This window comes from Vulpes lagopus, chromosome 2 (genome assembly GCF_018345385.1).
Source record: "Vulpes lagopus strain Blue_001 chromosome 2, ASM1834538v1, whole genome shotgun sequence".
NCBI lineage: Eukaryota > Metazoa > Chordata > Mammalia > Carnivora > Canidae > Vulpes > Vulpes lagopus.
This window is the reverse complement of record NC_054825.1, coordinates 169,720,109-169,744,955: the sequence shown is the minus strand read 5'-3', so window position 1 is coordinate 169,744,955 and position 24,847 is coordinate 169,720,109. Positions and strand designations below refer to the sequence as shown.

The 24,847-nt window shown below is 55.3% G+C and overlaps 2 protein-coding genes across 3 annotated transcripts in view; both read left to right on the top strand.

Moving 5' to 3' along the window:
* Positions 1-10,640, top strand: part of SPTBN4 (spectrin beta, non-erythrocytic 4) — a 77,149-nt gene extending 66,509 nt beyond the window's left edge. For both annotated transcript variants that reach the window (XM_041746414.1, XM_041746415.1), the window contains exons 27-36: positions 228-472; positions 2,866-3,004; positions 3,099-3,183; positions 3,547-3,743; positions 4,344-4,984; positions 6,000-6,069; positions 6,649-6,941; positions 8,057-8,230; positions 8,377-8,419; positions 9,578-10,640. In XM_041746414.1, the coding sequence (XP_041602348.1) occupies positions 228-472; positions 2,866-3,004; positions 3,099-3,183; positions 3,547-3,743; positions 4,344-4,984; positions 6,000-6,069; positions 6,649-6,941; positions 8,057-8,230; positions 8,377-8,419; positions 9,578-9,736 (2,046 nt within the window). In that variant the 3' untranslated portion in view covers positions 9,737-10,640. The remainder of the gene's footprint in view (positions 1-227; positions 473-2,865; positions 3,005-3,098; positions 3,184-3,546; positions 3,744-4,343; positions 4,985-5,999; positions 6,070-6,648; positions 6,942-8,056; positions 8,231-8,376; positions 8,420-9,577) is intronic.
* Positions 10,641-11,023: 383 nt separating this feature from the next.
* On the top strand, positions 11,024-22,399 carry SHKBP1 (SH3KBP1 binding protein 1). Its single transcript, XM_041746419.1, has 18 exons — positions 11,024-11,154; positions 11,374-11,427; positions 11,579-11,624; positions 11,729-11,802; positions 12,109-12,167; positions 12,391-12,471; positions 13,938-14,099; positions 14,196-14,286; positions 14,376-14,566; positions 15,329-15,444; positions 16,258-16,345; positions 16,459-16,575; positions 18,897-19,067; positions 20,039-20,194; positions 20,567-20,663; positions 21,434-21,612; positions 21,756-21,870; positions 21,992-22,399. The coding sequence occupies exons 1-18, from the start codon at positions 11,069-11,071 to the stop codon at positions 22,215-22,217; spliced, it is 2,109 nt and encodes a 702-aa protein (XP_041602353.1). The 5' UTR covers positions 11,024-11,068; the 3' UTR covers positions 22,218-22,399.
* Positions 22,400-24,847: the final 2,448 nt, after the last annotated feature.

Genomic DNA, 24,847 nt, shown 5'->3' with positions numbered 1-24,847 from the left:
TGGAAGGTAGAAACTGAATAGTCATCCTCATATGAACCATAGAGATGACTGTTAGAAGTCAGGCAGAAAGTGGGCATGTCAACCAGAAATCAGGTGGCGGGTAAGAGGGAGACCCCGCTGTGGGGCTGCAAGGGTGCAGGGTCCTGGCACCCAGCCAGCAGGTGGGAGCACGAGGGCAGGGCTGGGACCCCACGGAGGGCCGGTGCTGGAGCTAGCATGCCCCTCAGGTACGGCAGCTACAGGAAGGGGCGGCCCAGCTGCGGACGGTGTACGCGGGTGAGCATGCAGAGGCCATCGCCAGCCGGGAGCAGGAAGTACTACAGGGCTGGAAAGAGCTGCTGGCTGCCTGTGAGGACGCCCGCCTGCACGTCAGCTCCACGGCCGACGCCCTGCGATTCCACAGCCAGGCCCGGGACCTGCTCTCCTGGATGGATGGCATCGCCAGCCAGATTGGGGCTGCTGACAAGCCCAGGTGCCCCTCATCCCACCTCGGGCTTCCTACCTGCTTCTGGGCACCCACCCCCAACCCATCAGAGTCCCCTTCCCATAGGAAATCACAACAGCCAACACCTGGGTGGCAGGCACTGTACTAAAAGCTTCATGTGTATTATGACCCCTTGTCAGGCCTGGCCTTGGTGACTCAGAGCACAGGGCATCCTCCTGCCTTCGGGCCTTCCCAGTTGTGGGAGGGTCACAGCATGGGGTAGGCCACAGCCAGGATAGGGACAGCGATGTGTGGCACTGTATTAGCGGCTCAACCCAGAGGGTAGCGGGCACTGATCTATTGCTGATGTGAGGGTCCAGCCGAAGCCTGTGTCTTGGTGATTGGGACCCAGGGTCTTTCCATCACTCAGCCCTGGGAGTTACATTCAGCTGCAGAGGAGGAAAAAATCACACGGGAACTTTCAGGGACTAAACCTCCGCCCAGTAGCCCCAACCTGTCTGCCAAGGAGGCTGGGAGACAGTCCAATGGTGTGTCCGGAAGACAGGGATTTCGAGTGTGGTGGACACACAGCATTATTTCTGTGACTGTGAGGCCTTGCCTATGTTCATTTGCCCAGCAAACATTTATCAACTGCTTACCGGGCGCTGGATGGTGAACAAGGGCAAGCTGCTGCCCTGATGCAGCTTACATTCTGAGGGTGGAGACAGGCAACACATAAATTGAAAAGCATCTACTATTATTTCAGATAGCAGTAAGTGCTGTGAAGACAAATAGAGTAAGAGAAGGGGGCGAGGGGTTGGCTGGCAAGGCCTCTCCGAGGATGGGATGTTTGTGTGAAGACCTAGGTGAAGTGATGGTGAGGTGGGTAAAGACTGCGGGGCAGGGTTTTCCAGGTGGAGGGATCAACAAGTGCAAAAACCCTGCAGTAGGTTGTGGTTATGTGTGTCAGAGGCACAGGTAGACAATCATTATGTCTGGATGGAGTGAATGATGTGGGTGAGAGGCGGAAGATCACCCCAGATGTTGTGGGAAAGAGTATGGAGGGCAAGGTAGAAACAGGTGGACCAGCCAGGAGGCTGCTGCTATAATCCAGATGAGAGGTGGGGTGGCTTGGTCCAGTGTGGAGGTTGTACAGATGGGAAGAAGTGATTCATTTTAGGAGTTAACATCTTTTTATTATGAAAAATTCAGATATACACAGAGGTAGCAATACCAGTATAGGGACCCCACATGTGGAGGGTGGACACCCATCAACATTTGGCCCATCCTGTTTCGTCTGTACACTTCCTGACTACCCCCCCCACCCCTCGCTGAGTTCTCTTAAAACCCAGTCTCAGGCTTCACTCATTTCACAGGGTATGTTTTAAAATTATAAATGTCCAATGTAACTGCATTAGCTTCAGGGGGCTGAGAGAGAAAAAAAAAAAAGAGGAGTTATGGATGAATGATGGGTGAATTTACTGAGGTGGAGAACTTCAGGGGAGGCATTTCTGGGAGATAGAGAATCAGAGATCATTCTAGATACACTAAGTCTTAGGTAGGCATCATTATAATGTGGGAGCTTCAAAAATAAGTTTGGACCAAAAAAAAAAAAGAAAGAAAGAAAAGTTTGGACATATTAAGTCTTATAAAGCTATACTTGCTGACTGTTGGGACCTTCAGAAATTTGGGATTTGTTTCAGACCTATGATAGCTGAGAACAGTCCAATGGTTATATAATGCAAGCTATGAATGTGAGCCACATATAGAATTTAAGATCTTCTTGTAATCACATCAAAAAAAATACAAAGAAGTGAAAATTAATCTTAGTAATTCATTCTATGTAACCCCATAGACCCCAAATATAATCACTTCAACAAGAATTATTGAGGGGGGCCGGGCTGGCTCAGTCAGGAGAACATGTGACTCTTGATCATGAGCTCAAGCCCCACACTGGGGGTAGAGTTTACTTTAAAAAGAATTAAAAATATTATTAAAAAATAAATAAAAGTACTGAGATATTTTACACTCCTCAAAATATGGTGTGTACTTTACACTTCAACACATCTCAGTTCAGACTGGCCCCATTTCTAGGGCTCCATGGCTTACCCATGTCTAGTGGCTACCTACCGTTTGGATAGCACAGACTTAGAATGTTCAGATCACTGACTAGTGGAGCCTTCAGAAGCATAGCTGGAAAAAATCAGGAGGAAAATGGACCTTGAAATCTGAGGTTAGAATCATCAAAGTGTGATATTCTAACCCCTTGGAAAAAGTTGGAATCACTGAGTGAAGAGCCTTGGCCTCTCAGAACCTGGTCTGAGAAGGTGGGTGCCCCAACATGCTCAGCGATTTAGGCTCCTCAGGAGTCGTATCTGTCATGGGGGCTGGGGGAGGCTACCTGAGACTCAGATTCCTGCCCCCTGCCCCAAACACTGTAGGGACGTGTCATCAGTGGAGGTGCTCATGAACTACCACCAGGGCCTGAAGACTGAGCTGGAGGCACGGGGGCCAGAGCTGACAGCCTGCCAGGAGCTGGGGCGCTCTCTGCTGCTCAACAAGAGTGCCATGGCTGATGAGGTGGGAAGGGGTGCAGGGGCTCCCCCTCCACCATCCAGGCCCATTGTGGTGGGAGTCATCCTTGACGCCTTTCCTACCCATCTGCCACTCCCAGATCCAGGCACAACTGGACAAGCTGGGAACCAGGAAGGAAGAGGTGTCAGACAAGTGGGACCGCCATTGGGAATGGCTGCAGCAGAGTGAGTGGGGGCCCAGACACACATGGGGCTCAAGGGCACAGGGACCTGCTCCAGCACATTTGGAAAGGGCCAGAGGGTGACACAGCAGGCTTTGGACACCACTCATGGGTGCCCAGCAACATGAAGGCCTGGGAGGGTGGACAAGAGGACTGCCTTGCCATTGAATCCCTGCTGGCAGTCACCTAGAGGAGAAGCTGGTGCCCTCAGAGAGGCCCCCAGGCCCTCTCATTCTTGCAGAGCCCAGAGTGGTCAGGGCTGGGATACAGGAAGCCAGAGGGTGTAGAGGGTCAGAGAAAACAGCCCGTGCCCTGTGAAGGCCCCACAGGCGCCCCCATCCCTCTGACCCCCAATGTCTCCCCTCAGTGCTGGAAGTGCACCAATTTGCCCAGGAGGCGGTGGTGGCCGACGCCTGGCTGACAGCCCAAGAGCCGCTCCTGCAGAGCCGGGAGCTGGGCAGCAGCGTGGATGAGGTGGAGCAGCTTATCCGGAGACACGAGGCCTTCCGCAAAGCGGCCGCAGCCTGGGAAGAAAGGTTCAGCTCCCTGCGGCGCCTGACCACGGTCAGCACCCCACACCCTGCCCGGGCCACCCCCCCGCCCCCGCCACCAGCCATCCCTCTATGTGAGACAGACACCAGGACTTGGTGCTCAGCACTGTGTCGAGTGAGAGCTGACACAGATCCTGATGGGACTCCCAATCCAGCGGGGGACGAGGGAACAGAGCCTGTCACCTGACAGTGACAGCCCAGGGCTGGGATGGGGGGGAAACACAAGGGGCTGTGGGAGCCCAGAAGCACTTGTCCTGGCTTAGGGGGTTCGGAGCCCATCTGAGACTTGAAGAATGAGAGACCATTGTGTTAAGGTCCTGGGTTGGGAGGACATTCCGGAAGGAGGCTACAGGGGTCAGAAAGGCAGCTAGAGAAAGTGATGATTTAGCCGAGTCTTAACACTAAATGTTTGCCAAGGAAAATAGGGATTAAGTTCCCGGCAGGGAAAAGCATGGGCCCAGGCCTGCACAAACTTGCTTTTTCAATAATAGAAACTGCTAAACTGCGTGGGGAGGCCTGGGGAGGCGTGGGGAGGCCGACAACCCAGAGGCGGGGTTCAGACCACCCCCAGCCCCCCAGGCCCCCTACCTGACCCTGGCCCCTCCCTTCCCAGATAGAGAAACTCAAGGCGGAACAGAGCAAGCAGCCCCCCACCCCCCTGCTGGGGCGCAAGTTCTTTGGAGACCCCACGGAACTGGCGGCCAAGGCAGCGCCCCTCCTGCGGCCAGGGGGGTACGACAGGGGCTTGGAGCCGCTGGCTCGCCGGGCCTCGGACACACTGTCGGCGGAGGTGCGGACCCGGGTGGGGTACGTGCGCCAGGAGCTCAAGCCCGAGCGCCTCCAGCCGCGCATCGACCGGCTGCCGGAGATCCCGGGGAGGGTGGAGCCCCCGGCCCCGCCGGCCGCACCGGAGAATGTGGTGGAGACCCCCGGGGCCCTCGCCGCGGTGGCGGCGGTCGCGGCGGTGGCGGAGCAGGTGCGGCCGAGGCCGGAGCGCCAGGAATCAGCGGATCGCGCGGAGGAGCTGCCCAGGAGGCGGCGACCAGAGCGGCAGGAGTCGGCCGATCAATCCGAGGAGGCTGCGCGGAGGCGACGGCCCGAACGGCAGGAGTCGGCGGAGCACGAGACCGCGCATAGCCTCACCCTGGGCCGCTATGAGCAGATGGAGCGGCGGCGCGAGCGGCGTGAGCGGCGGTTGGAGAGACAGGAGTCCAGCGAGCAGGAGATGCCCACCCGAGGAGAGCTGGCCAAGGGGTGAGGCCCCAGTGTGCCTGGGGAGTGAGGGAAGGCGGGCTCGAAGGGCTCCTGGAGCCACACAGGCCCAGTGGGGGGGCTTCCGGGGCTCAGGACTGCTTAAGATACTGTCCTGGCACCCGTTTCGTGGAGGGGTAAGCTGAGGCTGAAAGAGGTTAGGAGGGATGCCCATTGTCCCACAGCTAGGTGGCCTGGGTGGGGATTTGTGCCTTTGCACCTTAGTTTCTCTGTTGCGTTAGTGGTAGAACGATATTCTCCCTAATAGGACATAAGACCCTTTATCACAGTTTCAGCCTGATAAATGGCTAAAAGTTTATCACAGTTTCAGCCTGATAAATGAAAAATCATCTCCTTTTTGTGGATAGGGCCCCTGTGGCTCAGAGAGGGCAAGTCACTCAGTTTGGATCAAGTAGGCCTGGAACCCAGGCCTTTCAGACCCCTGTGTGAGCCAGAGTGTGAGGAGCAGATAGATCCAATCGGCAGCATCTCCAGAAAGAGGCCTTTGGCCAAATACATTTTGGAGACAATGACATCTTCGTTTTAATTTTATATATCACGAACAGTTGCTGAGTCCCCAATCAGCGTGTGGTTTGTGCTGGGGAGAGCAGTGACCAAACCAGCCTCAGCCCTGCTTTCATGGAGATGGCAGTCTGGTGGGGGAAACAGACTTGTCACCGGATAGTGATGACCCAGAATGATCAGGGCAGGGATGGGGCAAGTCCAGGAGTCTTGGGAACTCAGGGGATGAGTAGAAAAACGGCAACACAATGTTCAAAGGCTTAAAGGCACCAGTTTGCATTTTCCTCTGGTTAAAACTCAAAGAGGAGGCTCTGTCCTCCGTTCAACAGACATGTCCCAAGTACCCGTGGTGTATAAGGCAAGTATCTGAGAAAGGCAGAGTGGACAGGGGCCTGGCAACTCAGGCTAAGAGGTGGAGGCTCCTCCAGCCAACCAGCCTGGTCCCTGGGAGAGGGCATCCCAGTTCCATTGGGTCTTTCGGCCTCCCTCCTCCCAGGAAGGCCACCCTGGCTGACATTGTGGAGCAGCTGCAGGAGAAAGAAGCAGGCCCAGGGCTCCCTGTTGGGGTAAGTTGAGCCTTAGGACCGGTTGGCGGTATGGGGGGAACCCCCTCCTCGGAGCAGGAATCAGGACCCAGAAACACCAATGCCTAGCCCTCCTTCCCCCGGATCTGAACCCTGCAGTTTCTCAGGGGATGATAGAGAGGGCCCCCAGGTGCCTCCCACAATCTGAAAATTTCTCCTTTAGAAAGATGAGGCCGCCAGCCTAAGGAGACTCCTACCCCCTCTACACACACTTCCCACATCTGTCGTGGGGTCTCAGATATCCTCACAGACAGCCGCGCACACACAGAAGCCCCAGGTTCCTCCTACAGACAGCTGGGACACACCCTGCCTGCACCCCCACCTCCATAGGCCTAGGGCTTTCCTCCCCAAGATCCAGAGCGATTCCAAACCCAGGAGTCCTGACAGTCTCACCTCCAACACCGATGGGGCCCCTAAGAGTTAAGCCTCCAGCCCCGAGGTCTTCCGGTCCTCGCCTCCAAGACAGATGGGACCCCCCACCCCCGACCCGTGAGTCCCCCAGGCAGATGGCCCCCACACCCCCCCATGGACAGCACCCCTCTTCCCCCTCCCTTCACACAGCCGTCGCTGCCTCAGCCTCGCGAGCTTCCCCCAGGCCGCCTGCCCAACGGGCTTGAGCCGCCCGAGCGGACACCTCGGCCAGACCGGCCGCGGGCGCGGGACCGGCCCAAGCCGCGCCGGCGGCCGCGGCCCAGAGAGGGTGGTGAGGGCGGGGGAAGCCGGCGCTCGCGCTCCGCCCCGGCCCAGGGCGGCTCCGCCCCCGCGCCTCCGCCACCGCCCACTCACACAGTGCAGCACGAGGGCTTCCTGCTGCGCAAGCGCGAGCTCGACGCTAACCGCAAGTCGTCCAACCGGTGAGCGCGTGGGCGGGGCTTTGGAAGGCGGGTCCCAAGCTCAGTGTCCAATGAGTGAATAGACGGGGCTGAGGAGGGGGGTGGTACTAACCGTCCGGGAATCCGGAGGGTGGCGGGAGTAGGCGGGGCCTGGAGAGGGGCGGGGCTTAATGTCAAGAACTCAAACCTACTAACTGGAGGAACGGGACGTGAACTTAGCGTGTCGGATGGGCGAGGGGGTGGGGCCTAGGTGGGAGCCGGAGCCGAAGAAAATATTCCCAGTGCAGATAAGCTGAGATCCAAACTCATAGCGATCAATTCAAGAGTCAAGTAGCGCTAATAGCAAGTTGGATTTGGGGTCCGGGTTCCAATGGCTTGTGAGGTGGAGTCTGGAGAGGTCATCCAGCCAGTGAATGGGGTGGGTCCACCCTCGAAGTTTCGCATCGTGGCTGGGGTGGGCGGAGAGGTCTGAAAAAGGGGCGGAGACACTGCTCTGAGGTCTGAGGTGGGGGGCACATCTAGGGGTCCAGATAGTGATGTGCTTACTCTTGGTAGTCCAAACCTTAATTGTCCAGTTGGACGGTAGAATCTAGGGAGAGGTGGAGTCAAAAAGGGAAGCGCTGGCCAACCAACAGAGTGAGGCAGAACAGGTTGAGATTATGCCCTGAGGCAGTCTTTCTTCCTTGTGGTGAGGCCAAGGTGCTAATAAAGGGGCGCCTTTGGTGTATTTTACTCTTGAGGGACTTCCTCCTCCGTTGAGGCTTTGGCCACATTCCAGACAGTGGACCAGTCCATATATTCTTTCAGGAGATTCCATGGTGGGTGGAGGAGTGCCAGGGAACATGCCCGAGCAAAGGCTTATGGAGAAGACAGCTTAAGTCTTGCCTTCAGGAAATTCAGCGTGGGAGGGGATGTGGCAGGGTAACCGCAGCAGGGGCCAGCATCAGGCTTGGAACTGAGAGTCTTAGATTCTCCCCTCAGCCTAGAAACAGCCATAAGGAAGAGGACCCCGGACATAGGACCCAAGCAGAGCAAAGGCCCGGAGGAAGGAAGGGGCAGGCATTTTCAGGGTATTCATGAAGAGTTCCCAGGCAGAGTGCTGTAACTCTGCCTTGAGCCCCGTGTCGTCACCCCAGGTCGTGGGTGAGCCTGTACTGCGTGCTCAGCAAGGGGGAGCTGGGCTTCTACAAGGACGCCAAGGGCCCGGCGTCTGGGGGCACACACGGCGGGGAGCCACTGCTCAGCCTGCACAAGGCCACCAGCGAGGTGGCTAGTGACTACAAGAAAAAGAAGCACGTCTTCAAGCTCCAGTGAGCCCCCAAATGGGCAAGAGGGAGGGATCCAAGGCCCACCTTCCCCCTCCCAGCAATACCCTGCTTCCCCCAGAGGAGAGTTGGCAGATGGGTGGGCCGGGCCCCTGCTCCAGATTCCCCAAGTCCTGTCTCCCCTTCTACAGGACCCAGGATGGCAGCGAGTTTTTGCTTCAGGCTAAAGATGAGGTGAGATCTGGTCCTTTCTCTCCCCCATCCGGACCTCAAGAACTACCTTGGCTTGCTGGTTCCTGGCCCAGAGTGATGGAGCTGTGAGCCAGAAACACAAGCCAGAGTCACCAGGCTGTGATGGGAAAGCCCAATAGCAGTGAGAGCCTAGAGGAAACCCCTAACCTATGGTTGGGGGTGGGGGGGAGGCAGGGATCAGGAGGGCTGCCTGGAGGCTCCAGGACAAAGTCCAGCCTCCTTGCCTTGGCTACAGAGATGACACTGGGAAGATAAGAGGTGGAAGTTAGTTAAAAAGGAATGATTCAGGCAGAGAGAACTGCCAAGTGCAGAGAACCAGAGGTGCAGAAATGCAGAGCATTGACTGTGCTGGTGGAGGGTTCAAGGAGGAAAGATCCCAGAAAGGTTTCCAGGGGCTAAATCTCAGAGCATTGTGGGCCATTTGGAGGAGGTTGGAGTTTGTCCTAAGGGCACTGGGGATCCATGGCAGACTTTTAAGCAAGATTGGGGGGGGGGGGTCACAGCAATGTATAAGAAAGATCTTTTGTCAATAGGGTAGGTTGGGAAGGGGGAGAGGGGAGGTGTGGAGCCAGGAGGCAACCAGGACAGGGACCCAGGTGGGAGGACACAAGGCTGGACACCAGCTGACTTGTGGGAGGGGCATGGAGGTGGTTTAAAGAGATGTTGAAAATAATAATACTTGTTATATCTCCTTCCTTCTTACAAAGGGCTCTGGAGTATTCCCCGGAGTATACTCAGGGAGTATTCTCTCCCTGCCTCCTTACTTTTAAAATGGGGATAAAAATAGTTTTCCATTTTAGGGTTCTTGTGAGAATTAAGTTGATACACACAGAGCCACATATATGACCTGGCGAATATCAGTGCTCTATAAATCTCTGCTGATGTTATTGGTTGTTATGTTTATCTCTATAGTGGGAATTTGATACGATGCTATTGCACAGGATTAAGAGAATTAATCCACAGAAGCACTTAGAACGGAGCCTGGCACGTATTAAGGGCTATGCAACTGTTTGGGTTATTATTAACCCATTTAATAGATTGGAAAACTGAAGTTCAGAGGGCAGTCGGATTCCAGGGTCATCTACTGCGCGGTCTCCCTTCTTCCAAATGCGGACTCTGTTGCCCTGTTTCTCTCTCCAGGAGGAGATGAACGGCTGGCTGGAGGCCGTGGCCGCTTCCGTGGGCGAGCACGCTGAGATCGCCCGCTGGGGACAGACACTACCCACCACGTCCTCCACAGACGAAGGCAACCCCAAGCGAGAGGCGGGGGAGCGGAGGGCCAGCGGGCGCAGGAAGTGACTTCCCACCTCCTGGGCCTGACACACATCCCCGCCCCTCTCGCCGCACTGTGGGCAAAAAGACACTTTCTCTTCCGCAGGGGCGGGCGCCTCTAGTTCCACCAACACTGCGGACGCGCCAAGATGGGCACTGGAAAGGAGGGGACTTCTCCTGCACTCCAGGAAGTGGTGGGGGGATTGCTGCCCCTATAGCCATATCTCGGCCCCTTCCTGCTCGCCACCCCACCCCAGGTGCTGGGGCTCCATTATTTTTATGCAATAACTGAGTTGGAGGGGGCGGGTAAAGGGGCCAGTTGAGCCAAGCCCCCTGCCCGGATCTCCAGATCCTGCCCCAAGAAGCTGGGGTGGTAGGGGGCGATAATTCCTGCCCCCCTCTCCGCCCTAGGGATGGGCATGGGGCCGCTGGTGAGGTCCCCTGGACCATCCAGGGTGCTAGGGGGTGGGGAGGGGACGCCTCCTTCCCGCCTTTACCTCACTTCCAATGCTGCCTTGATCTCTGTCTGGGAAGGGGGAGTGAAGGGGCTTTGGCCCCTGCACTCCGCCGTCTCAGAGCCATGCGGTTAATTCCTGACTTAGTTTATTTTTGCAAAACGTCGACCTCCTCTTCCCCCCCCCCCCCCGCCCCGCATCCGCGAAGGCTTTTTAATGGGAGGGGCGTCAAAGCTCAAAACTGTCTTCCTCTCTCCTCCCCCCTCCAGCTGTAAATGCCACTTGGTGAGGGGAGGGGCGAGGGGAAGCCCTCCCCCTGCATGCTTCTGGCCGGAGCACCTCCCTAGGGAGTGGGGGAACAGGGTTGTGGCAGCCCCCATGGTCGCCTGGAGGAGCCGCTGGGGCCTGGGGGTGTGGGGCGGTGTGGCAGGCGCACACTGTATGTACCTATAATAAATCCTTTGGCTTTGACGGTCTATGCCGGTTTGTTCGCGTTTAATGGGCCGCGCCTGGGAGGATGTGTGGGGCGGGGGAGAGGGGGGCGGCGCAGGGAACTAATGGCAGCAGAGAACTTTTAGATGTCCTCTTGATGTGTACTAATTTCGGGATTTAAACACACGTCCCTCACGAAACACCTAGATTCTAAAATTGGGAACCAGAAGGCTAGAGGAATGTTTTGCTGGCCCTTCTATCTAAACTTCCCCAAAGGGGCCTTGCGGTACGCCCCGTCCAGCACAGGAAAGGCGGGGCCCTTTAAGGAGGCGGAGAATTAACTGCTACGAGTGGGCGCTTTGTCCAATCGCCGGCGGCTCCGGGAGGCTCCAGGCCAATGAGCAGGCAGAGGGGGCGGGGCCCAAGGACAGACCCGGAAGCGGGTGCTGGCCGGCCGGCTCGCCCCGGGGCCATGGCAGCTGCGGCGCCTCCAGCCGACGGAGTCCCAGGTCGGGGGCCTCCCGGGGAGGTGATTCATCTGAACGTGGGAGGCAAGAGGTGAGTGTAGGAGATTCCTGAGGCCCCCACCTCGGGGGCGGGGAGCGGAGTGGGAGTACCCGCCTCTCCCGCGGGGAATCCTTGTCCATCAAGGATTGCTCCTCCTCCTGCCGAAGGCGCGAGTGCCTGGACTGACGCCCGAGGAGGGCCGGGGGGCGGGGGGGGCGCGTTCCTTACTCTTCCTCCAACCCTTCGCATCCGCTCACTTTCCCCCCGTAGATTCAGTACCTCTCGCCAGACTCTCACCTGGATCCCAGACTCCTTCTTCTCCAGGTGACCGGGAGAGCGAATTTGGGGCGGGCTGTGGGTGGCGGGAAGAGACGGTTTGGGGAGACTTAATCCCCCCACTCACCCTCCCCCCAACCCCCCGTGCGCCCACACACACCCTGGCCCGTGACACCCGCTCTGTGTCCCCTCCCTGCAGTCTTCTGAGCGGACGCATCTCAACACTGAAAGATGAGACTGGAGCCGTGAGTAGGGCATAGAGCTAAAATAGGGCAGTGGGTAGGAGGAGGGACTGGAGCCTCACTCAGCCCCGCTCTGCCCCATCCATCCTCTGCCTCCCTCCCCGCAGATCTTCATCGACAGGGACCCCACCGTCTTCGCCCCCATCCTCAACTTCCTGCGCACCAAAGAGTTGGATCCCAGGTCTGCATGGGGATAGAGGGACCCCACCGTCTTCAGCTTCTTACCCTCAGAATGTTCCCTTAAGCCCCTCAATCCGATTTGTTTTTTTTTTTCCTCAATCCGATTTGAATTGTGTCCTTAGAGTTTAACCCAAACACACACACACATTTTCATTGCCCATCTATTTCATCGCTCCTTAGAATCTTGATCCAGTCAAAATTTGCTACCTCTTGCAATTCTCTGTGCAGTTTTGAAAGCTTCCTCCTCAGAATTCTCGACCAACTCCCACTCCCCAAACTCTAACCCCTGGTGAATTCTGCTACCCAGGGGTGTTCATGGTTCCAGCCTCCTCCATGAAGCCCAGTTCTATGGGCTCACTCCTCTGGGTAAGTGGGGGGCCCCATTAGCTTCCTCATTGCATAGAAAACGAACTCCTGCTCTCCTGATGCTTCCTCACCCCTCCTCTCCTGAAAGAAGTTAGGGGTAGCGCTGAGAGCATTGGATTTGGTCCTGGGTCTCAAGGGGGATGGGTGTAGAATGAGCTGGGGAGGGGGATAGGATGTGCCTCAGTACTCCCCAAGTCCCAGCCTTCGAGTTATTCCGCCTCAGTTCGCCGCCTGCAGCTGCGGGAGGAGTTGGACCGATCTTCTTGTGGAAACGTTCTCTTCAACGGTTACCTGCCTCCACCAGGTGGGCACAACTAAGGGATGGAGGGGAGGGAGGGCGGATGGAAGACTACATTTCCCATAAGGTCGCGGCCCTTGGTCGCCTTGCTGTGAGCCCTGAGACACTATGGGAGTTGTAGTTCTATATCAGAGGCTGGATTGAGGGAAAGGAGGTAGGAGACTGCATTTTCAATGAGGCAGTCAGTGGGCCAGCTACCCGCCCTGAGGCTCAGAAGTGTGCCCTAGAGCCTGAAGGGGGTCTCAGTCCAGGTTTGATTTCCTTGTGGGGAAGCTTAGGAAGAACTGGGGTCCTTTGCATGGAGGGGAGAAATATTAAAGGGGGGGTTATTGACTAGAATCTTCATGGGACGTTAGATCAGCAACCCCAGCTGGCCATGGACAATATACCCCAGTGGTTATTGGGAACTGTAGTCTATGAGGCTTTGCTGATGAGAAAAAGGAATAAAATGGGGAAATTCGACTTACAGCTACTTCCCTAACCTTGCTCAATACCTACTTCATGATGTTTGTCAAATATGGAGATCTGTGCTTTTGTTTTCTTAACTTAGTTTTACTGTGTTTTTTTTTAAGTCTTTTTTTTTTTAAATAAAAGTAATCTTTTAAATAAAGATTTTATTTATTGATTCATGAGCTTGTGGGGCTTTGGGGGAGCATGACACACACAGAGGCAGAGGGAGAAGCAGACTCCCTGCGGGAAGCCTGATGCAGGACTCATCCCAGGACCCCAGGACTATGACCCAAGCCAAAGGCAGCCATTCAAACACTGAGCCACCCAGGTGCCCCTAAAAAGTCATTTTTAAAAGTTTACTTTTGTAAGTAATCTTTATATTCCATATGGGGCTCAAAATTCACAACCTCAAGGTCAGGAGTTTCAGGCTCTTCCAACTGAGCCAGCCAGGTGCCCTGTACAAAAGTCATTTTAAATAGAAGCTTTTTATCACTACCTTTATACCTTGAATAAGTAAACGTGAATATAAAATCCCCAGGGCTCCTGGGTGGCCCAGTTGGTTGAGCATCTGCCTTCAGCTTGCGTCAGGCTCCTTGCTCAGCAGGGAGTCTGCTTCTCCCTCTCTTCTGTACTTGTGCATGCTCTCTCTGCCTCTCAAATAAATAAATCTTTCAAAAAAAGAAAAGAAAATCTCCAAATACCAGTGTTGGGATGCTGCTGCCTGCCAGCGAGGTAGGCTTCCATTTTTTAAAGCAAATACTGAAAAGGGAGCACTGTTTTGGCAGCACCAAGCTGATTTGTCCTTTGTGTGCAGCTCAGAGGAATAGAAAAGGAGTAGCTTGCTGTGTGATTCAGTGTCGTTCGTTGCCTGCTGTGTCCCCACACCATCTAAAATCTTTTTGGCAGGAAACTGTGCCCCACATGTGGGCAAGTCAGTATCTGGCATATTTTAGGTGCTTGTGACTTGGCAATTGCTACAGTTATTACAATCATTGTCACTCTGCTCCTTCTCCCTGCCATAGTGTTTCCAGCAAAGCGGAGGAACCGGCACAGCCTGGTAGGGCCCCAACAGTTAGGGGGACGCCCAGCCCCCGTTCGTCGAAGCAACACAATGCCCCCCAACCTGGGCAATGCAGGGCTGCTGGGCCGAATGCTGGATGAAAGAGCCCCTCCCTCTCCCTCCGGTAGGCTTCGGTCCCCTGGGAAGCTGGGGCAGCCAGCCTGGGGGAGGGGGTGCTGCGACCCTGCCCTGATCGCTCTTCTTCCCCCCACCACCCCAGGGCTACCGGAGGAGCCGGGGATGGTACGCCTGGTGTGCGGACACCACAACTGGATCGCTGTGGCCTATACCCAGTTTCTTGTCTGCTATAGGTGCTCAGGGAGGGTGGTGGCTGGAGGCTGGAGCCCTGTTGATGGGAAGGGCTCACACTGAGGGTTGATGATACTGCCCCAACCCCCAGGTTAAAGGAAGCCTCTGGCTGGCAGCTGGTGTTTTCAAGCCCCCGCCTGGACTGGCCCATTGAGCGACTGGCACTAACAGCTCGGGTGCTCGGTGGGGCTTTGGGGGAGCATGACAAGATGGTGGCAGCGGCCACAGGTAGCGAGATCCTGCTATGGGCTCTGCAGGCAGAAGGTGGTGGCTCCGAGATAGGTATGGTACTAGGACTTTTCCAGAACCTTCTGCCCTTTATTTTTATTTTTATTTTTTTTAGTTTTTTTTTTTAATTTATTCATGATAGACATATATATATATATATATATATATATACAGAGAGAGAGAGAGAGAGAGGCAGGCAGAGACACAGGCTCCATGCAGGGATCCTGATGTGGGACTCAATCCAGGGTCTCCAGGATCACACCCCGGGCCAAAGGTGGCGCCAAACCACTGGGCCACCAGGGCTGCCCCCTTCTGCCCTTTAGAATGATGCTTCAACCTGTTGTCTGTTGGAATTCTCTACCCCATTGGAATTCCTTGGTCTGTTAAAGTAACCCACCCTATATACAGTTCTCACACTTTTGAAGATTCTTTGCATTATTAAGATGTTCCAACCCTTTAGAATTCCGTATCCTGTTAGAATTCTTTGGCTTGTAGAAAAATCCACCCATATAACGATTCTCCCCTCCATCAGAATTCCCTGCCCTGTTAGATCTCCTTGCCAGTAGAATCCCAGAACCTGTTAGAATCTGTATTCCCATTAGAAATCTCTGTTTGCCTTGAAAATCTCTACTGGAGTCCCACACCCCATCTGGAATCTGGCCCACGTAATCCTCTGTAATTCCTGCTGGATTCCTCTATCCTGTAAAGATTTTACGGCCCAACTGAATGAATCCTCTGGCCCTTGGAGCTCTTCCTGCCACCTCTCTTCTGCCCCATGAAGTGGGGTCCTGGCTGAGTTCTCCTCGCCCTCTGCAGGAGTCTTCCATCTGGGGGTGCCCGTGGAGGCCCTCTTCTTCGTTGGGAACCAGCTCATCGCCACAAGCCACACGGGGCGCATCGGGGTCTGGAACGCCGTCACCAAGCACTGGCAGGTCAGAGCGCTGGCCAGCCTAGCTCCCTCTTTCCCAGGTGTCCCACGGGGGCTTCCTCTCTGCCCCACCCCCCTGGCCAAAGCCAGAGACCCTAGCTAGCTAGCTAGACCCTAGGCCAGATCCCTCTTGGGGTGCTGTGGTTATAAAGGCCTAAGGACATCAGATCAGGGACACCTTCTGGAAGGTCTGCTGAGCTGGGGGCTGCTGAGCTGGCAGGAAAGGTGTGGGCCTGCAAAGGACAAGAGAGGATTCTCTAGGCACTGGACGGGGGAGGGGGTGAGTGGAGCTGCTGTAGGAGGCTGAAACCCAGAGAGAGACACGCAGATGTCTGTCGTTCCCCCTGCACCTTCCTGGGCCATGTCCAAAATGGGAAGAAACATACATCTGCAGTGTTGCTTCCTCCTGCAAAGTGCATTTGGGAGAGTCAGGCAGGGGTGGAGGGAAACAGACAAATAGGAACAGAGGAAGTCAGGATGGGGGGACCAAGGGAAGGACGGGTAGAGACAGAGGCCAGGCCGAAAGGTGGTGGCGCATGCAGGGATGCAGAGAGGCAGACAGAGGTGAAGAGAAACAGCTAGAAATCCAGACTCAAAAGAGAGGCCGAGATACAGAACCGCTGACCCTGAGATTTCCTAAGATGGAGAGATAGATAGACACAGGTAGAGATAGGCCTGGAGCAGGCGAGGCTGGAGAAGTAGGCCTAGAAACCCCGGGTGGGTTCTGGAGTTGGGGCTGCTGGGGAGGCCCTGAGGGGAGCTGCTGAGGTGGACGCAGGGTCCTGCCCCCGCCACAGCCCGTCCTGCCGGCCCCCAGGTCCAGGAGGTGCAGCCCATCACCAGCTACGATGCGGCGGGCTCCTTCCTTCTCCTGGGCTGTGACAACGGCTCCATCTACTATGTGGGTGAGCAGCCCCTGGCACCCCTCGAGCCCGAGAACCTCCCCCAGGAAATGGGAGCCATGGGGAAAGGCTAGAGGCCTAGAACAAGCCCGCTCTACCCTCCCCACCCATCACAGATGTCCAGAAGTTTCCCCTGCGCATGAAGGACAATGATCTCCTTGTCAGCGAGCTCTACCGGGACCCAGCAGAGGATGGGGTCACCGCCCTCAGTGTCTACCTCACCCCCAAGACCAGTAAGCTGTGACTGGCTACCCTGATGCTGCCATCAGCCCCAGCCCCCAGTGGGGCTCCCTGCCACTCGCCACTCGCCACTCGTGTAGCTTGACCTAGTGACATTTAGTGGCGGCAGTGGGGGAGGGGGAGTTCAGCTCTCATTTAGTCATTCAACAAACACTTACTGGGCCCCCCCCTTGTGTGTGAGCACTGTTCCAGGGTCTGCGCTGTGGCAGGCCTCTCCAGCCAGGGGCAGAATTGGCCACTAGCTGGTCACCTTTTTGTTTCTTTTCCACCTCTGCATTTAAGGCATCATGCTTGCAGGCTTGTAAAACAAAGAGGGTGTGTCCTTTTTCTGCTTGGGACAGTTTTTTAATTTGGTTTCTTGACTTTAAATGCAGAGAAATAGGCTCCTCTTTGTTTTTTATAAATGTATTTTAAATTTAATGAGCAAGTCTTTTTTTATTATGTTATTTATGTATTCATGAGAAACAGAGAGAGAGAGAGAGAGGCAGAGATACAGGCAGAGGGAGAAGCAGGCTCCATGCAGGCAGCCCGATGTGGGACTCGATCCCGGGTCTCCAAGATCACGCCCTGGGCCAAAGGCAGGCGCTAAACCGCCGAGCCACACAGGGATCCCCCTGTTTGTTTTTACTGAGATGTAATTCACATACCAGAGCATTCACTGTTTTAAAACATACAATTCAGTGATTTTTAGGAGACTCACAAGGTTGCGCAACCATCACTACTGTGTAGTTCCAGAACAGGATTTTTATCGCCCTAAAAAGGAACCCTGAACTCGTTAGCCATCATACCCTATTCTCTCTTCTGACAACCCCTGGAAACCTAATCTACTTTCTATCTCTGGGGATTTGCCAATTCTGGACATTTCACGTAAATTGGGCCATAATAATACTTGGCATTTTGTGTCTGGCTTTTTCACTGAACATAATGGCTCTTTTTAAAATTTATTTTTTCTTTCCTTTTTTTTTTTTTTTAATGGTTAGTGCTTTCTAGATCTTAAGATGTCCTTGCCTACTCCCAGGTTGCAATGATTTGCCCTGTGCTTTCTCCTAGAGGCTTTGCAGTTTTAGCTTTTATTTGTACATCTCTGTCACTTTTCACATTACCTTTTATGTATGGTGTGAGGTAAGGCTCAGGGTACAGTTTTCTCCCAGCAGCCATGAATTAGGTAACACACCTAACCTCACACCTCTCTTCACCTTTCCTCCACGGAAGGCCCCTTGATGATTTCATATAGTTATTCCTCTCTTACCCCCACCCCACCCCCTCCCCACCACGACGCTGTCATGTTTACCATTTCTCTCTGTATTTGTTTCTGTCCTTACAAAATGGGTGCTGTCAGCAGGCTTTGAATGCACACAAATGGTCCTGGGCATATATGTCAATTATCCCCTTACTTGTGCCCACCCTGTCCTCAGTTTCGTGTCCTTCCGTTTTGCTGTGCACAACCCTAACCCGCTGCTTTGAGCCACTGTACAAACTATGAAAACCATGCTTTACCCACCCACATTCCTTAAGATGGCCCATTAAGTTTCTGACAGTTGCAAAACAATTTTCCCCCCTGCTCTGGAAGGTTGGCGAGGGTGGGAAGTCCCTTAGATGCGGGTTACATTTTCTTTCTTTTTTTGGGGGGGGAGGGGGTACATTTTCTTATCTTGTCATCTGTTCATATGTCTTTATGTGTTTCAGCCTTTTGCTCTGTCATCCCATCTCCCTCTGTGTCTGTCTGTTATTATATCCTTGCAGAGATCCAGTTTCTTGGCTCCCTTTGCCTCCCTGTTTTTCTGTTATTATTATTATTATTATTTTTGTCTCTGTCCTCTGTCTTATTACCGCTTTCTCTCTCTCTCGGTCTTGTTTTCTGTCTCTGCTTCTCTCTCTCCGATCTGTCCCTCTCTCTTTTCTTTTTTCTTTTTTAAGGAATGTAGTTTAGGGCAGCCCGGATGGCTTAGCGGTTTAGCGCCGCCTTCAGTCCAGGGCGTGATCCTGGAGACCCAGGATCCAGTCCCTCGCCCGGCTCCCTGCAGGGAGCCTGCTTCTCCCTCTGCCTGTGCCTCTGCCTCTCTCTTTCTCTATGTCTCTATGAATAAATAAATAAAATATTTTTTAAAAAGGAATGTAGTTTAATTTTTTTAAGATTTTATTTATTCATGAGACACAGAGAGGCAGAGGGAGAAGCAGGCTCCCTGCGGAAAGCCCAATGCGGGACTCAATCCCAGGATCCTGGATCACACCTGAGCCGAAGGCAGATGCTCAACCACTGAGCCACCTGGGTGCCCCTGATCTGTCCCTCTCTTCATCCTTGACCCCTCCCTAGGTGACAGTGGGAACTGGATTGAGATTGCCTATGGCACCAGCTCAGGGGGCGTGCGGGTCATCGTGCAGCACCCCGAGACCGTGGGCTCGGGGCCCCAGCTCTTCCAGACCTTCACCGTGCACCGCAGCCCCGTCACCAAGATCATGCTCTCAGAGAAGCACCTCATCTCAGGTGGGCCTCGCTGTGCTGCCCCAGCTGCCTGTCTCCCTACAGGTCAATGACCCAGATGGGAACGTGAGACCGAGGCATGTGGGTGTCCCCTGGGGAGAGAATTTTAACCTGGGCGGTAATTGCAGAAGTGGGAGAATGCTGTAAGGGGACCCATCCAGCCAAGAGTGAGTGATTTATCAGTTCTGCAAGCATCGACTGAGCACCTACTGTGTGCCCAGCACAGAGGGTAAGGTGATGGACAAGACAGGCCAAGTCCCTACCCTTGTGGAGCTGATGTTCTGCTGGGGATGGCAGATGAGACGTAAATCAGAATAGAAGTCACCAAGAGGCATGATGAAGACCATGGATAAACACAGAGCTGTGTGAGCGGCTAGAGAGTGGTGGGGTCACTGGGGAAGGAGCTTTGAACTGAAATGAAGGAATGAGCAGTGCAGCATGGTGGGGACGAGCCTTCCAGCAGACAGAACAGGCATTGCAAAGGCTCTGAGCAGGAGGATTGGTGCCCACCCCTGGAGTAGGGTGGGCGAGGGAGAGCGTAGAACTTTGTGAGCCACGCAGAAGATTCTGTCCTTGACCCGGATTGGGATGGAATCTCAGGAAGGAGTGCTGCGAGCCGAGGAGGGCCTTGACCTGACACAGGTGTGCACAGGGTCACTCTGGCTGTGTGTGGGGATAGACTGAGGGGGCAGGATGGGAGCAAGGAGTCTAGATAGGAGGTGATGACAGGCAGGACCAGGGTGGGGACCGTGACAGGGCTGGGTGGGATCAGGCCCTGAAATGATTTTGGAGGCAGAGCCAGTAGGGTTTTTAACCATGTCGAGTTCTGGGGAAGAGCAAAATTGTCTGAAAGGGAAGAATTCAGAGGGGCCTGAATCCTGCCACCTTTGCAGGGGCCATTGTGGGGCTCGGGAGGGTTGGGCAGTGGGGATGCTGTGGCTGGCCTGACCTGCTGCCGCCCATGTGCTCCTCAGTCTGTGCCGACAACAACCATGTGCGCACGTGGTCCGTGACTCGCTTCCGAGGCATGATTTCCACCCAGCCCGGCTCCACCCCGCTCGCCTCCTTCAAGATCCTGGCACTGGAATCGGCCGATGGCCATGGCGGCTGCAGCGCTGGCAACGACATCGGTGCCTACTAGCCCCTGGCCCCCCTGCCCCATGCACCCTGCCTGACCCCTGGCCCTTCACCCGACCCACCCAGCTGACCTCCTTGACGTCCATTCACTCCCAGCTGCCCCACCCCACCATTGAATTCTGTTACCCCATCAATTCCTCTGACTGCCACCTGACCCAGGACCCCCACCCCACATCCCTGAACTCCACTGACTGGTGGCTGACCCCCAATCTTCTTGGAGCTCGCCCAATTCCAGAAACCTGGGAATGGGGACATAGGGTCCTGAGAGGGATTCATCCGTGGGGAAGGAGGCAGAGCCTTGGGGCCCAGAGTCGTAGGCTACCCAGGTGGCCCTGACTCCCACCCCCAACACTGTCCTGGCCCAGGCCCATACGGCGAGCGGGATGACCAGCAAGTGTTCATTCAGAAGGTGGTGCCAAGCGCCAGCCAGCTCTTTGTACGCCTTTCATCCACTGGTCAGCGGTGAGGATGGTCCCATCCAGCAGGGGGGCCAAGGTGGGGGGTGGCGGTGGCCAGAGGAAGAAGGCACGATACCAGCTGGGTCATGTCCTGAGGCCAAAAGAGGGTCCTAGTCAAGGGCCATTGGAAGGAGCAAAGGCTAGGAAGGAGCATGAGGCTCCTAGGTTTGGGGCCCGAGAAATCAAAGGGATGACACATGGGGGTGGCAGTGAAGCTGGAGAAACCCCAGATGCCCATGCTGGATCCCAGGGTGGTCAGGCCCCAAGGTGGGGCAGGAGGCATGGGCATGGGCACAGGCGTTGGGGTCAGGGGGTGAGGACACAGGCACCTGTGGGGGCCTAGCGGAGAGGCTGGCTGCAGGCCTCTGAGGATTTTCTTGAGGAGGGGCCCCCCACCCCCCCAAGGTTCCCAAGGTTGGGAATGACCAAATAGGACATCAGTGAAGCGCCCATGGTCTGGGGGTTGGAGCACTGGCTAGGGCATCAGTGGGGGATGGGGCCTGTCGATCATGTGATTGTGGGAAGCACTGAGACCCCCTGAGCCTGCTGGGGGACCGTGGCCACTGTGGGAGCTGGACCTGGAGTTGGACAGGAGTCCAAGAGCCCAGGGAGGAGGCTGGGGGTGGGGGTTGGGGTGTCCATGGGAGAGACCCCGCCAGAGGCTGAGGGGAGGTGCCAGGCGGTGGTGGTTGCAGAGGCAGGACCTGAAGCCATGGCCTTGGGGTCTGCGGCCCGGGAAGGGTGTCGGGGTGACCCGGCTCCCCTCGGTCTCAGGGTGTGCTCCGTGCGCTCCGTGGACGGCTCCCCCACCACGGCGTTCACGGTGCTGGAGTGCGAGGGCTCCCGGCGGCTCGGCTCGCGGCCGCGGCGTTACCTGCTCACCGGCCAGGCCAACGGCAGCCTGGCCATGTGGGACCTGACCACCGCCATGGACGGCCTCGGCCAGGCCCCCGGTACGCCCTGCCCGCCTCGGGGTCCCCCCTGGCCCCCAACCCCCGCCCCTGCCCTCTGTGCCCTTCATCGGTCCCCCTGCCCCCCCCAGTCCCTTGCCCAGTGATCCTCGTCTTGACCCCCTGACCCCCTTCCTCGCCCCCAGCCGGTGGCCTGACAGAGGAAGAGCTGATGGAGCAGCTGGAGCAGTGTGAGCTGGCCCCCCTGTCTTCCTCCAGGGGCTCCCTCCCCAGTCCCTCTCCCCGCACCTCCCTCACCAGGTAGGCACAACCCCACTTCCCCCTCTGTGCAATGGGAGAGGGGGCAGGATATGGTTGCGGGGCTGGGGGTGCTGCTCGCCTGCCCGGGATGACCCACACCGACCCCCATCACCCCTCCTAGTCTTCACTCCAGCAACACCTCCCTGGCTGGCTGGCGTGGGAGCCCGAGCCCCCCACAGGCTGAGGCCCGGCGCCGCGGGGGAGGCAGCTTCGTGGAACGCTGCCAGGAACTGGTGCGGAGCGGGCCAGAGCCCCGTAGGCCGCCGACACCAGCCCCTCGGCCCCCCACGGGTCTCGGAGCCCCCCTCGCGCCCCCCAAGGTGAAGCTCAATGAAACTTCCTTCTGAACATAACTGCCATGGTGCCTTTGGATACCCAGGTCCTGGGGGGCTCTGGTGCCTCCCTGCTTCCTGTCAGAGCCCCGGATTCAGGGCCAGGGCCTCCTTGGAGTGGTCACTGTTACTAGGCCCCCACTGTCCCCTCTTGTGGAACCAAAGTCACCCTCCCCTAATAAAGTTCTCACTGCCAACACCTTGCTGACGTTCTTAGAGGCTTTGGGGGACCCCCAGGGAAGGGGTAGGAAAGTTGTGGGGACCAACCAGATGTCTGGCTGTAGATTCAGGAACATCTGGCTCTCGGTTCAAGCAAAGAAGGGGAACGGAATGATTTACCCCTGGCTTCAGGCATAGTTGGATCCAGGGATTCAAAAACTCTTCCAGAATGTCTTTCCATCTTCTGGGTTTGCTCGCCTCTGGGATGCATCATTCTCAGTCAGGTTTTCCCTTCTGGGTGCCAAGATGACTCCAGGTACCTCCTTAGCAACTTCTTTTTTTCTCTCTCTCTAGCAGCAGCAGCAGCAGCAAATAATAATAATAATAATAATAAAAATCACATGACTGATTCTTAGTGGCTTGAATTTAGTCAGATGGCTGTCCCCTGAACCAATCACTAGCGCATGTGATGGAGGCCTTCCACTGTTCCAAGGGTCACCTGCCCTCACAAGCCAGGCGGTGAAATCAGCCCCATGTTGACAGACTGGAGGAGGAGTTTCTGGAAGGTGAATCAGGGTACTGTTACCACAAGCAGGGAAGAATGGCTACCTGTCAACAGAGACACAGATGTTGGCTCTGTGATCACCACATCCTTAACATTTGTACCCTAAACTTCACCATGCCAAACACCTTGCCTACATCCCTGGCTGCCCAGTCTCATCCCTTTCTGCCTTTTCCTTGGGCCAATGAAGAGAGAAAGAGGGCCAGACTAAAAACAAGGGGTTTTAGAATCTGTTCATTGGAGAATTCCAGAGTTTTTGGAATGCCAGGGTTTCTAACATAGTGGAAAGGGGTCCAGAATGTTAGGGAATCTAGAACACAGAACTATTCCAGAATGCTACTGGATGGATGACATTAAGGTTCTCCTCTGCATTTCAAGTAATCCAGAAGTTTCTTGACAAAAGGGCCTGGAAGTCAATGATTCTAGAACAGAGGAGTGTTCTAGAATATATGTGACTCTACATTAATAGGAATATTTTGCATGCCAGAAATTCTGGAATGCCGAGAATTACAGGACACAGAAAGCAATCTGAAGTACTAGAACATCTAGAGCATAGGGTATTCTGGGATGTCAGCTCCTCTAGATCACTAGAGGGTTTGCTTGCATTCCAAGAAATCCATAATGGCCGGGGCTCTGGATTGTCAGAGAATCCAGAACATGATTGGGAGATAAGGGATCCTAAAACATGAGTGTTCTGGAATACCTATGAATCTCAAGCTCTGGAAATATTTCTACATGCTAGGACATTCAGAACCCGGGGGATATTTGAATGTTAGGAAGTCTAGAACATAGGAGGGGGTGTCTGGGATGTCTGGGAATCTAGAATGTGGGATGTTTTATAATTCTCACAGATCTAAAATATTGAGATAGTTTTTCCTTGCCAGGGAATCCAGAACACTTGTGTTATTGGAATGCTGGCGATTCTGGAACTGAGAGAGAGAATGTCAGAAAATCTGGAACACTAAAGAGATTTGTCTGTTAATACCGGTGGTAATACCCTGTGTGTGAGCACAGAATGGGAGGAAGCTCCCAGAATGCCACGGCTCTAGAACTCTGAGGGATTCTGCAGGGTTGAGATCAGAACAGGATCCAAAGGATGACATAGAAACGACCCTGGAAGATACTGGCACTGATGGGGAGAAATTGGGAGCTGGGGACTCCAAAGTCAGGGGGGATGGGAAGCCAATACCATCCCCGGAAGTTGTAGTGGTGAGCCAAAGGCTGTTGCCTAGCAACGAGCATTGAAGATGCCCCGGATCCCTGGCAGAAAGGAGAAATTTCGGCAGCGCCCCCAGCAAATGCTCCAGCCACAGGGTAGGAGGTGAGGAGGAGGGCAATGGGGTAGGGATGGGGGTGTCAGGACACGCTGTCCCTCAGGGCCATGTAAACCGGGTTGCAGGGGGCCTCACAAAAACAGGGATACAGAGCACATTCAGTGGGCAGCAGGCACTCCATATCATCAAGCTAGGACAGCCCACGAATGCCCGTGAGTGGGGCTTGAGTGTCATCGTTACTGCTCTAAGGGGCTGCATGTCCCTGGGTGGTGGGTGGGCCCAGATTCTAGGTGTCAGTGTGGGAGGGAGGCGTGGATTGCTGGAGGTGGCAGTAATAGTGTGAGTGTGGCTGTGTGAGTTACCCGACGATGCCTCTCTGTAACGGGGGAGGCTGAAGGGGTCGCCGATCCACCCTGCACACCCTCCACGGGAAGAAAGCGCAGGAGTAGGGGACCAGGATGAAGCTGGATCGGTTGATATTCTTAGCCTAGGGTGGGGCCCTATGGTCGGGGCAGGTGGCTTAATATCCTGTGGGGGTGGAGCCTGTGACTTGCTGAGGGCGGAGCTAAGGATCCAGAACTGGATATCTTGAGATCCCTCACTCTGCCTCCAGGGATGGGGCCTGGAACCCGGAGGCGGGGCGAACACAA